The sequence below is a fragment of the Choloepus didactylus genome, chromosome 9 (assembly GCF_015220235.1).
Source record: "Choloepus didactylus isolate mChoDid1 chromosome 9, mChoDid1.pri, whole genome shotgun sequence".
Classification (NCBI taxonomy): domain Eukaryota; kingdom Metazoa; phylum Chordata; class Mammalia; order Pilosa; family Megalonychidae; genus Choloepus; species Choloepus didactylus.
The window spans coordinates 86,985,771-87,000,378 of NC_051315.1; the positions used below are offsets into that span (position 1 = coordinate 86,985,771).

Sequence of the window (14,608 nt, forward strand, 5' to 3'; positions counted from 1 at the left end):
AATAAAATTTCAAAAAAGATACTCTTCAGAGTATGCAGAAAAGAATAAACTAGGTATTTAAAAATACATATAACCAACAACTACTGTTGAGAGCTATATGCAAAATACATTCATTTAAACAGCTTCACTATTGGGATGAATATAAATCCTGAATTCAAAATGAACAGTGTATTTATTTTGTTTACTTCCTCCCCACTATTACTTTGCAGTATTTTTTTTTTCAAGAAAATGTTTTTCTCTACACAATTCTCCCTCTCGCTTCCTCTATCAAACCTTTCTGAAGCCTCAAATACTTTTCAACCAGTGGTTCCCAAATGAAAACAATTTTTATAGCCCTCAGTGCTCCAAGTTTTAAAAGTGTAGTTATTTTGTTATTATCTACAGAGAATTGTTACTTGGTGCTCTTTAGGGTTTTTTAAAAAGATAGACTTCTAACAGTGATAACGCATGTTCAAATCAGTCTGAATGCGAGGCCACAGAACTTGAATAATAGCAGTGGCTCATTTTAAAGAGTTTTGCTATTTTCCTCTTTACACACAAAAAATACATAAAAGCAGACAAGAAAAGGTGAGTTATTACCTCAATTATCATTGTTAGAGAAATAAACATAGTGTATCTTATTCCTATAGAAATGAAAATTCAAAGACTTTTAAAAAGATTTATATAAGATATAGGTCTGATCTATTTGACAAGTGTTTAAACAGTCCTAATACTTTATCCATGATATGTTCAGATATGATTTCAATTACGTTTAAGGTTATCACCAGTCTTTGAAATCCTGATTAGCCTTCAGGGCCTTCAGATGTTGACAGAGCCACTATATCCTAACTTATTCAATTTTTACAGTTTCTCCCAGTTTCCCTAAATAATTGACTCCTCACTCAATTGAGATAATATATGAAAAATACTTAGCACAGGGTTAGATCCCTAGTAAGTGCTCCATATTAGGTATTATAATTACAAAGCATCTCTGGGGAATGGAAGAAGGCACTACACAAGTAAATAAGATACTCATTTGATACTTGAAAATTATCACCTTAAACCTACTTACTGAAACCTCTTATGGTAAGATTACCAAAATACATTAATAAAGTAAACCAATAAAAACTTGGTATTTCCTGATAAGTAAAGTTGCAGCCATAATTTTGCTATTTTAACATTTTCACAAACAAATAGCAAAACTGTAGGGGTTATGGCTCTTTAAAACCATTTTCTACCCCATTCTTCCTGAAAGAGTGTATTGTCTTGAATAATAACCATAGAAAGGCTTGGAATCTTAAAAGCAAAAATATTCACCAACAGCTCTATTTTCATTGAAACATGACTGGACCTGAAAGAAAGAGTACATTCAGTTGCTAGAAATTAAGATGAATACTGGCCTCCGACAGATATAATGATCATAGATATCCTGCTAGGTGGAACACAGGTATATAGAATGCAAATCAAAGCAATAAAGACATAACTACCACTCTTTGGACATGACCAACTATTTTCACAAGTGCTTGGGAATTGTCAAAGCTTTTCTGCAAGGAAAACAACACTGAAAATTAACGACAACAACAACAACAACAACAACAAAAACAGTCTATTCCTGCAGGCTGAAGTTGATTGGACCAACAGGGCAAAAGTAAAAGTTGGACTTCTCAACGTTCATAAGTCTCCTGTATACATCTATGTCTAATGCATATTCTCACATTAAACATCGACACAAACTGGCTGTATGCTGCATACTTGCTAAATAACTCAGCGACAAACTAGCTACCATCCTGCATTTGTTAAAATACACTTAAATATCTGATATCCTGGAGACAAGGTAATGTACATATTTATCATTTATCTAGATCCTCTTATTTCTCTGTTTGGATTTAGATCATAGAAAGCAGAGTACCCAGCACTTAATTTCTGTCCTCCAAAGAAAAGCTTTGTAATAATTCCTTTAAATCAATAAAATAATCATGTTTAGTTTCTGAAAAAGTTTGTCTCCCTAAGTGCAATTTACTTTGTTAAAAAGTGAGAACTATGCATCACAGCTTTCCTTTTTTGCCTTAGTTACCAGAAAGCTTTAAGCTTAATTCAGGATTTGACTGTAGGAATCAGATTGTCCCAGGTCTCTAGTAGTAACTTCTTCCAAGTCCCTTAGGTGGTCTCTTCAGACTTTCTCCTGTTTTGTATTACACTCAAATCACACCTGCCTCAAATCCTTGTACAACAATGAAGTTAATAAATGCTAAAGCAATGCAAACTTCAGCATAGTTTATTGAACAACAAAGAAATGTTTTCACCAGTGTTGTAATTTATGGAATGATTTTCATACCTACTACATACAAAAATATTTAAGAGTAGTCTTTACATTTAGTGGTTAATTCTATTTTAAAAGGTCACATGTCTCAACCATTTTTATTTCAAATACCATCATACCAATTACTTTTTAAGTAGGATCTAACAATAAAAATACTCATATAACACAGTGAACATTTCCCACTGATGGTTTAAGCATGCTATTCCTAACAGTCTGAAACTCCTAGGAAATCTGGCTCAGTGATAAAAAGGCCCATACTTCTAAGGTATGACACTGGTACAGAGAGCTGACAACAGAGTGGTATATGGGAAAAATGTACCTATAGCATACTAGGGATCATAATTAATAGGAATACCACACTAGTACCACATAAATACTAGGGACAAATAATTAAGGATTGAAAAGAACTACGAGGTGTTTTGGGTCTTGAGAATTATCTAAAACTGAGAGTGATGAGGATTGTACAACAAAGTGATGATAATGTGAGATATGGATGGATTATTGTGGTCCTAACATGCTATGTGAACTTAGGAACTCCCTACTTTATAAGTCAAGCCCTTGATCTTGAGGCGTGCTCTGGTCAAACTTATGGTTATAAAGGGGAGGCTAAGCCCACCTATAATATGCCTAGGAGTCACCTCCAGGAAGCCTCTTTTGTTGCTCAAATGTGGACTTTCTCTCTCTAAACCCAAATCTGCAAATAAATCCATCACCCTCCCCCCAACATGGGCCAGGACCCTCCCAGGTGAGAGAGTCTCCCTGGTGATATGGGACATGGATTCCAAGAAAGAGCCTTACCCTGGCATCAAAGGATTGAAAATGGCTTTTGACCAAAAGGAGGAGAAGAAAGGCAACAAAATAAGGTTTTGGTGGCTAAGAGAATTCAAATAGAGTCAAGAGGCTGTCGGCTGTCCTGGAGGTTACTCCTATTCAGTCTTCACCTAGACATGCCAAATGGCCACAGTATGATAAGTCCAAGTCAACAGTAGTCCTGAAAACCCTAAAGAATACCCAGATCCCTATCTGAGACTCTATAAAAGTTTCACTCACTAAATTTATTCTTCAGAAACTTAAATCCTTCAGAGAACTCCTATGACAGTTAAGTCCCCAAACCCAGAGGGAATAGCATTTTCAAGAACATCAACCAGATGTGACCCCTTTTCACATAATGTCGACACCCCTTTTCAACATGAACAAGTTAGGGTGGTCACAAAAAAAAATAGGGGGGTCATGGTAATATGAACTTGGAAATAACACAGTTGATGACTGTCCCCACCTAGGGGCAGGCTGAAGTCCTTGGCTTCTGGAAGGTGAGACATGGAGTTGTGGAAAAGACTGGATGTCTCCATAATTCTCACAGCTAGGTCTCCACGGGATTTATCTACTAAGTAGGGGATTCCAGGAATAGCGGCTACTGTCTTGAATACCCCAGTCAGACTAGGACCCAGAAATGAAGCCATTTAAGCTGGTCCCCCACCAGCGACTTAGGCAAGATTTGGAACACCCCACCCCATCAACACCAACAACCCACTGCCACACATTTTATTAAACTGCAACAGCAAATCCCATATTTTACGGGAATGAAATTTTTGGACTTTACTTACATATGGTAGGGTTTTGCTCTTTTTGCTAAACATTGAAAATGAAGCAAAGATGATCTGGGTTTTGTTTGTTTATTTATGATAGTCCTCAATAGTCAACTATTTCAACATTAATAATGGAAGGAAGTGACAATTCATATTTAATCTAGCTAATTAGTTAAGTAAAATTATTTTGAATATTATAAAAAAATTTTTGCCACAATTGTTAAAAGATTCAAAGATAAATAAATCTACTGATCGTTTGTGAAAAAAAATAATTTCTTTACATGATGATGATCCCATTATCAATGGAAAATGAGTCAGAAGGTAACCCAGCGATATTCCAAGTTCGAATTGTCACAGCTTCTCCCAGGATACCCATAAGAGAATAATCATCTGAGCAAGGGATACCTCTTCCTTTGCACAAGTTTGTCCACTCTTTGGTTTGGTTCTGTAAAACACATGCAGAGAGATATAGAAATAAGGTTGGAGGTTACAAAACGAACACTTGGTATACTCTTCTATTACACTTTATTCACTGAGTCAACAGACCATTGTTGAAATTTTACCTCAAAAGTGATTTGTATTTAATTTGATTTTTCAAATAAAATTATAATTTAGAATGTAGACTATGGGCTTAAATTAATTATTCAATGTTAAGATACAATCTTAGCGAAATCAGAGCTTAATAGTGAAGTCAAAACTTCATAAGTCAGAATTTGGTATCAGGACAAAATAATTTTTCATAAGTCTAAAGCTTTATCTTACAAAGTAATTGAGGAAGACCATGCTTTTCTATGGATTTTCTTTAAATTAAAAACCAATAGGAATACCATACTAGTACCCTATAAATACTTGGGATAAATGCTTACAGGCTGAAAAAAGCTATGAGGTGTCTTGGGTCATAAGAACTGTTTAAAATGGAGAGTGACGAGGATTGTACAACAAAGTGATGATAATGTGAGGTAGGGATGGATTATCATTGACAGAACATATGCTATATGAACCTAGGAAGCCCCTACTTTATAAGTCAAGCCCTCAATCTTGAGGCTTGCTCTTGTCAAACTTCTGGTTGTAATGGGGAGGCTAAGCCTACCTATAATTATGCCTAGGAGTCACCTCCAGAGAACCTCTTTTGTTACTCAAATGTGGACTTTGTCTCTCTAAGTCCAACTCTGCAAATAAATTCATCATCCTCTCCTGCACTCCAAATTTACAAATACCCACCAAAACATCAATAATACAATATGGCGGTTAATCTGTTTTTGAACTTGTAGGGGACACAGAGAACAACTGTATCTGGCTCTCCTGTGGGAGGGACTATGGCAGGGACATCAAGGCACCACTAAATACCAGGACTCACACTGGCGTTGGTGATACCCCACCCAGCGCACAGCGTCTTTTAAGATGTTCAGGAACAGAAGAATACTTCAGGCCATGGTTCACACCCCAGAAAGTTAGAAGTCAAGGCCCAAGTTGAGGTTACAGATCAAAGGATTCAGAAATAGTGGGAGACATGACTGGAAAGAAAGTAGGTCAGGAACAGGCAAGGAGAAGATGGCAGCAGCAATGGCTGGCCATGGTGTTGCTGGCAGGCAGTGCGTTGAGGAGGATGCTGCGTGACGTAAGTGGAGGGCATGGTGAGTGTACGACCCCCTCAGGCTCCTGCTGAGGACCTGGGACCAATATTCCATTTGGTTTGCACATGAAAGGCCTTCACAGTTTTGGGGGAAATTGATGACCTTCTCCACCCTGAAAAGCCAACTATTTTGTAGAAGGCCCCACAATTTGGGTTTGTCTGATGTTCCCCCATGATTCAACTCATACCATAGAAATAACATTGTGTTCTTCTCTTTGCATCATTTGGGCCATGGTTTCTAATCGTCCCATTACTGATGATAATTTTTGTCACTTGATTAAGGTGGTGCCTGCCAGGCTTCTCCACTAAGTTACTCTTTTTCCCCTTCCCTTTGTAGTCAATAAGCATTTTGTGGGGAGATAATCTGAGACCACGTAAATATCTGTTTTTTGTTAAGCACTCATTTCATTCAGTCTATTAATTTATATCAGTATAGAGTCATCTGTTCATATGTTTAAAATGGCATTGCTATCAATATTTATTTTGATGCCAAAATTGTTCCATATTTGGCCAATGGGAGCCCCTTTATGTTGGACTTTCTGTCATTTTGACATGATCCCACCATTCTTTGGGTACTTCTTCGGTGCAAAAAAGATATTTCAGACTTATCTTAGAATCAGCTATTTCTCCAAGATCCCTGGTCCCTTTAAGTAGAAAATGGAATTTAGAAACCAAGATCCACAGTAGTTGGTATGCTCACTGTCATTGCTTCCAGGCCCTCTAGTGGGCAGAGCCAGGGAATAAACACACACGCTTTCTCCCCTCTTTCTTTCACACACACATCACTACTTCCGATTCTAATCCAACACCACAGGGTTCATTCTAGTTTTTTCCCTTTGTATATTGTAGCCACTTTCTGTGACAGTGAGAAATCTGGATCCCATTATCCCTGATATTTTTCCTTCTTTGATCATCCCTCTATATGTACGCAGTCTCCCCTCACCACTAATACCCCATTCCCTATGGGATGCCCACCTCACTTCACTCTGCACTTTACTCATGACTCCTACATGAGGGTCATGAAAGTGCTCTGCAACCTCCTTGGGCTCCAACACCCAGACAACTTCATTCAGAAGTCTGCCCACTATAACCCTCACCACATATGGATGCCTTCTTCACCCTACTTAGATTCCAGCACTACTTCTAGAGCTGAGTCTCCTGTATTCTAGGAACATCCAACACCTGCCCTGGGTCACTGCTGCTGCCATCTCTCTGTGGGGTTGCCCTCTTCACCCTTTCAGCTGAGCTCTGACAGCCTATGCCAGGCACCCCTCTCTATGGGGATGCCCTCCTCTCTCTGCTTGGGCTCCAACAAACTGCACCAGGTCACTACCATGCAGTTGCTCCTTCACCTTAAAGGGCTCTAATACACCACACAGGGTGTGAATATCTTTCACACCCCTTTCAAGTTCTAATACCCCACTGTGGCAACTGTGGCTTCCCTTCCATACCCAACATGGGCACCTACTAGATCAGCACCAGTTAATGACTTTTGGGATGAATTAGAAGAGAAGTAAAGAGAAAGAAGGAAAGGGAAGAGGAAAAGAAAAAGAGCTGGTTGTTGTTTGAAGATACTGTGTTTCAGGATTGTTTACATCAAAAGGTAACTGATAGTTAACGAAAGCAATATACAGCATAGTAGGAGGGGCAGGATAACACGCTATTTCACAACATCTGTCTTGGAATAAGACAGATAAAAGTTGGATTCCGAATCTGTCACTTACTAGATATGTGATTTGATCATTTAACTTTTCAAAATTCCAATTTTCCTGCTTAGCAAAATGGGAATAATAATATATCTACATCCTAGGGTTGTCGTGATATTTAAATGAAACAATGACTGTTTAGTACCAGTAAGTACTGTCTGAGTTTTCTGTGGCTGCCATAATAAATTACAACAAATTAGCAACTCAAATTTACCATCTCATGTTTTGTAGGTCAAAAGCTCACCCTGGGTCTCATGAAGCAAAAATCAAGATGTTGGCAGGACTACATTCCTTTCAGGAGGGTCTAGGGAAGAATCTGTTTCCTTGTTCATTCAGGTTGTTGAAAGAATGCAGCCCCTTTAGTTTAAGGACTAAGGTACACATCTCTTGGCTGGCTGTCAGCTTCTAAGGTCATCCCCAGCTTTTAGAGGCTATCCACATTCCTTGGCTCATGGTCTCCCCCACCTCTGTCTTCAAAGCCAGCAACAGTATGTCAAGTCCTTCTCACACTTAAAATCCTTCCTACCTCTTTTTCTGTGTTTTTATGACTTTTCCTCTGACTGACTCTGCTGCTTCCTCTTCCTTTTTTAAGGATCCTACGATTGGGCCCAACCTGATAGTCAAAGATAATCTCCCTATTTTAAGGTCTGCTGATTAGTAACCTTAATTCCATCTGCAAAGTCTCTTTGCCACATAACCTAACATTTACTGGCATAACACCAGGGGCTGAAGATGGGGCCAAAATCCTGGCTACCACAAGTACCTATGAAACATTATCTGGATTTGTTGTTCTACTTTGTGCTTTCGTTGAGGAAGGACATACGACATCTCCAGTTTGGATTCTGTCTCCTAGTACACCGTTCCTACACACATTTGTTCTATTTTTTGTCAGGCTCAAGGCTAGTTCTTCAGGTTTTTTCACATCTAGCTTGATGCTGAGGAGGCATGATAGCCAGTGATATGGGGAAAAAGTAGAGAAAATGAAAGCAATCATGACTATGGAATGGTGTGTTTAGAGTTGACAAATACAACAGGTTATCACAGATGAATTCTAGATTCACAATTTAAGTGGTCTAATTAAATGTTTGTACAGATGTATCAACAGAGAACAATTGAAATGAATATGGGGGACTCTGATCAAGCACTCCAAAATATACACCCAGGTCTTGGCTGGAGACCAGGTGGTAAGATGGATGGTGGAAGTGGAAAATTGACCGCTAAAGGTGTCACCTTGGTTAAAATATTCACAACCATCAAAATATGTTTTAACTTTGATTATTGATAGGAAATATGTCACCTATAGAGTTCAAACTAATCCAACCCAGGGCTTATATGCCTTAACAGCACTGCAGGAAGTTTGTTTCCGTTTTTGGGATTGGCCTGGACGTTACAGTTGAAATAGTATGGGTCCAGTTGTCCTGGAAGAATTGGAGTTTTTGTGTTTTATAAAACACACAAAGGGGTTGATGAGTCACTGACAAGTACTCAGATTCAAGTTCGGAGAGTGGATACAGCTATTTATTGAGGGCTCCTAGTATCTAGACCTGGGGCCCTCTGAAGACCAAGTTGTTCTAAGGCCTCTGTCTTAGACTGGATTTCCTAGAAGCAGGCTCTGATGAATTGTGTGATTTAATAGGGAAGGGAAAACTGGTGAGGAAGTGGGGAAAGCATGTCAGGTAAGGGGAGGAAGCCATAAAGAATGAAAGATCAGATGTCTTCAACAGTTGGCTTTAGCATGATCCCACAGGGAATCTTGGAACACAAGTTATTCCTTGGAATTGTCCCAACTAGAGGGAAAGGAGACAGATATTCATGATTCTGTCTCTGTTATTCATTCATTAAAGGCTGTCCTAGGGGGAAGTAAATTCCTAGCACCTCCAGCTCTCCAAGCATTGGGCAAATTGGGCTTTAAAAGCCCAAGAGAAATTTGCCAAAGAAAGAGCCACAGGGGCTAATTATTGCAAATGAAAGCCCACTGGAGCCAGAAGAGGATTTGGGAGAAGCACTGACGTTGTCCACTGCAACCTTTATACTTAGAATTGTAAAAGAAATCTTTGATGAGAGTAAAAATACCAGCTGGCCTGACCTGAAACAAATATATAAAAGAGAAAAAATTAAGGAATAGGACTCAGAGAATGAATTCATAGGAAGGAACAGTGACCTCAGAGCTCCTTAAGAAAAGTAAAGACCAAGGCTGATACAGTGAGGCAAGGAAGGGATAAAATTGCCTTCAAGCTTTCACAGAGATGAGACGGAATGGGATGAAACAGCTGTTTGAATCAGGGGTGAGGACAGTGGTTAAGAGTTTGCAGAAGGAAGTATGAGCTTTGGTTGTGTCTTTTGTCTAGCTTGAGCATGCTTTTGCTTCTGTCAGCAAATTCCAAGGTCTTAGTGCTGAACCTCAAGGCTCCCTTGAAACATCTATGTGGTGGTTTAACTGGCAGCCTCAGTGTAGAAGCAGGTTTATGGAGGAGTCAGCATAATGCAGTCCCTTGGATTAGAGGATTGAGATGGTAGGAAGGGTGCTGGGTAGAGCTAGGCAAGGTTTCACTTTCAGCAGGGCACTGGATTGCTGGACGGAAGCCAGGGTAGACTTTCACAGGTATCTTCTCAATCAATAGAGAATAGTAAGGGTGGGTGCAGATTCTCTCCATCGTTCACATTATTGTAGGAGAGTAGAAAGATCACTAAATTAGTGTTCAGGTGACCAGAAGTCTCACTCTTGCTCTGGCATTAACCAGCTGAATGATTTTGAACAGCTCACATAATCTTTATAAGCCTCAGTTTCTGAAATTGTCAAGAGAACAAATCATTATTAAATAAAAGAGTATAAAGTTAAATGTTAACTATTTGAACTACAAGTTGTTAATGCCAGAACCACAGTCATTCAAAGATACACATGAACAGACAAAGCTAAGAAGAATATGAAGGTCAAATACCAGGAAAAGGCTACTAGAAACAGAAAGACTAAAGAAAGAAGCACTTATAAACTAGTTTGGTAATAAGCAGAAATAAAAAAACAATCAAACCAACCAAAAAGTGGCCACTAAGAATCAACTCTATTTAGGAAAAAGTCCTGAAATTAAGTGAGGCTGAATTGGGACCATGTGTAAGCAAATGCTTCGTAGAATTACAAAATCCTACATAAAGGTGAGTTTACTCCTCTGCTTACTTGACACCAGAAGCTATTACTAAAAGTTTTGAATTTCTCCCGTCTCTTTTATTCTTATTACCCTCCTGATTCTCACTCAGGAAGGGACTGAAAAGCAGAAGGAAGTAGAGAGAAGGAATAAGTTTAGGAATTGGGTCAGGGAGAAGACCCAGGCAGAATCAATCAAAGGGGTAGGAATGTAAAGCAGGGAATTTGGTATTTGTTTTCTAAGGAAAGAAGCCACTTAGTTGGATTTTAGGCAGGCTCACCTTTTCCTCCTCAAAAGTTTCAAATTTGGAAATAACTTACTATTGAAACTCATAGAGAGTAATTAGATTAAAAAAGGAAAGAAAAGAAAAGAAAAGAAAAGAAAAGAAAAGAAAAGAAAAAGGCCTGATATGCTCATACTTGTGAACTGAAATTTTGTCATTAGGGCCTACTGTTTCACACTAAATTCAAAGGAAAGTTACCGGGTTCCAAAACTATAAGATTTAAAAAGAGCATCTTTTGGTCATTAGGATGATTTATTGGCTATCGAGAATGTACAACTAGAAATCATTTAAAAATATTTTGCTCCTTACGCTTCAAAAAAATACCCTAAGGTTAAATGTTGGGCTGCGATGGGTGGGTCAGGAAGAGACCTTAGAGATGGAGTATTTCATACCTGTCTGTAGTGGGATGTAAAGGCTCCCAGGTAAGCGACAACTCCTGAGGAAATGAGGATATCACCTGTCAAATTGATGTACAGCTGCCCCAAATCCAGCGCTGTTAAGCTCCATCGCGTTTTCTCACCTCCAAGGCCACCAATCAACTGCTCAGCTCGTTCTAGTTTTTTGCTGCACAAGTCAACCTCAAAAATAAAAATAAGCTTTTATCAACATCCACGAGTAGAGTAAGTTTAAAAATCTTCAAGATTTTACTCTCAGAGATTACTGTTTTCTTAATTACGAACTTCTACCTGGAAATTTTTTTTTTAACTCTCTAAAAGAAAAATGTGATAAACCTTACTATTAATACTGGAAAGTCCATGATATTTTTTAATAGTTTTTTTCCATATAATTAATGTACTTGAACACAATTTATGAAATTCATCATGGATTTTCATGTAATGCAAAGAATAATTCTGTTTAAGGAACTGCCCTACAGTATGAGACACCGAAAATTAAGTAATACAGGACATTTTCTCACAAAGAAGGATGTTTTCCTTCTTTTAAAAAATGTAGGTGCATTTTATTTTAAATATTCCATGAACATTTTCACCTTATTCAACTTATGGTTGATTTAATGAAAATTTTAAAAGCTAAATGCTTATTTACAAAGCACAAATTTCAAGTTGTTAAAGTGTTGTCAACCTCCTCAGACACTTGCAGTTAACCTTAAATCAAGACATCAGTCAATAGTTGAGGGCCTATTTGGTGCATGAGACTGTCAGCCAAATTGTATTATATGTAATTAAACAGAGTAATTATGAAGATGGCAAACTTGGGGAAAAAGCCATTTCAATCCATGCATTGACAATATTCCAGCAGAATACCTGAATTATTTTGATTTAATTTTTAAGTGACTTAGTATCATTATTCTTGGAAGAAGACAAGATGAAATAAAGGTTATCTGAGTTCAAAGTGAAATAATTTACATGAAAAGAGAAATTAAATAATTGGTAAATGCAGACACATCTAGATTATTTTGGAATAAAAATTTGGCTTATATTTTTTCCTAATGCTATTGATATGTATCAAGTAATAGCTTTTAGATTAAAAGATAAACACTGTTTTTAAGATAGGGTAAAAAGAAACAGAATATATGTCATTGGTTATTTTTCTGATACTTCCTAAATTTATACCTTTTTAAATTTCCCTTTTAACATGGCTTATCTTCCTAGTCTCTTTCTTCATCCATTCTTTCCTCAGTGTGTATGAAAACTAAACCAGGTCTTGAACTATGATAACATTGGTATCAGAACTACTAACTAAAAATATTTTAAATAATTCAAAGTTTTTCCTCCAAACGCAAATTTTTAGTAGCCACATATGTACATGTTCATTTACATTACCATAATTTTCCAATATTTTATTATTAAAAATTTCAAACATACAATGGCATTGAAAACATCTTACAGTGAACAATCATATACTTACCTATTGGTTATATTATTTAAACTAAAACAGATCCTTGGAAATCATGCTTAATAAGAGATCACATATTTAAAGATTTAGCATGATGTCATATTTTTGTGCAAATAAATATTTGTACACAGATCCTATAAAAAGAGGCAGTTCAGCACCAAGAGGAGGAGGGCAATTATTAAGAGTCGTACTGCCTGGTTTCAGGTCTTAGCCTCAAAGCTTACAAGCTGGGTTGACCATGGGCAAGTTGCTTAACATCTCTGTGCTTTAGTTTCGTCAAAATGGTACAAAAAGATTATTTCCCTCAGAAGCCCACTGTGAGAATAAATGAGATAATACATAATGCTCTTTGAACAGTGTCTTCCATACAATAAGCATGTAATAAATGTTGACTTATAAAACATTTCATAATTTTTTCTGGATTATAATCAGACTTTAGCAGTTAGTTTTTAGAGATGGTAACACTAAAATCAGAACAATGTTTTTAGTGTTACAAACACATGGTGATAGTACCATAGCATTGTGAATGCAACTAACAGCACTGACTTACATACCTGAATATGATTAAAAGCAGAAATGTTAGATTGTATATATGGCAACAGAATAATTTTTTTTAAAACCCATGGAACTATACTACACAACAATGAACCTTAAGTTAAACCACAGACTTTAATTAATAGTGCAACTATAAAAATGTGCTCTCATCAAATGTAACACATGTTCCACACCAACGCAAGGTGTTGGGGGTGTGGTGGTATATGGGAATCCTGTACTTTATTCGTGATTGTTCTGTAAAGCCACAACTTCTCTTTAAAAAGAAAAAGATAGAGAGAATGATCCTAGAATCTAAACAAACAAAAAACACCTGCAGTGAACAAGCTATAGCTCCAGGTATTGAGTTCTAATATTACCTCTGCCACTAACTCTTGTACAACCTAGGTCACTTAACACTTTAGTTCTCCATTTCCTTATTTATAATATGAAGAATGAGTTAAATAATCAAGCTCAAATTTCCAGCATTCTAAGGCAGAGACTGGCATTTTTTTTTTTTGAAAGAGTCAGACAGTAAGTATTTCAGGCTTTGTGGGCCAAGAGGCCAAATCAAGGACATCATGTAGGTACTTATATAACCATTTAAAATATAATCATTTAAAAATGTCAAAACCATTGAATAGGCAGCCAGTAGATTTGGCCTGCTAGTTTGCCAACCCCTGATGGAAGGGAGAAAACAGGAGTGATGTGTTATGTGGTAGCATGAAGATCATTCTTATTTAGAATGATTGCGAATTTACCCATATTTATCTATTACATACCTGGTTTTCCAAGTCAGCCTTCTTTTGTTTATTTAATTCAAGTGTGTCTTGAAGCTTGGCCAGCTTGTCTTGCACTTCCTGAAGAGCTGCCTGCTTCTTTCTAAGACCATTCATGGCAATTTTAAGCTCCCCTTCAGCAGCGGCTAGTTTTATCTTTTTGGGAGCTACTATTTTTGCCACTCTACAAGAAGCAAAATTGGTAAATCAAGTATCCATTTAATATTCTAATGCATTTTCAACCACTGATATCCTTACTATGACTCAAAACACACCTTTCTACAAAATCTATACTGATTTCTATATTCTACATTGCATCTAAGAATCAGTCCAACCTGATCTCAGCACATAAGAAATGACTATATACATATATAATATATAGTATTTTCAAATAATTATTTTCACACAAAATATAATATTAAATTGTTGCCAGAATAAATTATAGTGACATAGCAAAAGGAGAACAAGATATTCATGAAGAATATTATAAATATTAGCGGCAACTAGCCTCATTGTGTAGGGCGCCATTCTGTTAAGGAAAAGATGAGGTATTTTATCTTTGTAATTAAATTTTTTTTTTTTTTTGAATCTCACAATACACACTTACCCCCAAACAGCTATCTTATAAATATCTATTTTTTGGTAATAATAGGGACTAGGTAGGCAAAGGGATGGATGAGAATTCTTTTTTCCCTATCTGGAAAATGCAGTCAGTCATGCTACCTTTCTAAATAAGTGATATAGCATTACATTAAAATTTACCATTAACATTTCATGGCCCAAAACATTTTACACAT

General features: G+C 37.1%; 1 protein-coding gene across 5 annotated transcripts in view; it reads right to left on the reverse strand.

The window, feature by feature from the left end:
* Positions 1–14,608, reverse strand: part of DNAH7 (dynein axonemal heavy chain 7) — a 371,530-nt gene that overhangs the window by 137,449 nt on the left and 219,473 nt on the right. For all 5 annotated transcript variants that reach the window (XR_005218999.1, XM_037850664.1, XM_037850667.1 and 2 more), the window contains 3 exons: positions 13,815–13,995; positions 11,040–11,225; positions 4,167–4,330 (listed from right to left, as the gene is read on the reverse strand). Coding sequence is in view for 4 of the 5 variants with exons in the window: in XM_037850664.1 (XP_037706592.1) it covers positions 4,167–4,330; positions 11,040–11,225; positions 13,815–13,995 (531 nt within the window). In the remaining variant the exon portion in view is untranslated. The remainder of the gene's footprint in view (positions 1–4,166; positions 4,331–11,039; positions 11,226–13,814; positions 13,996–14,608) is intronic.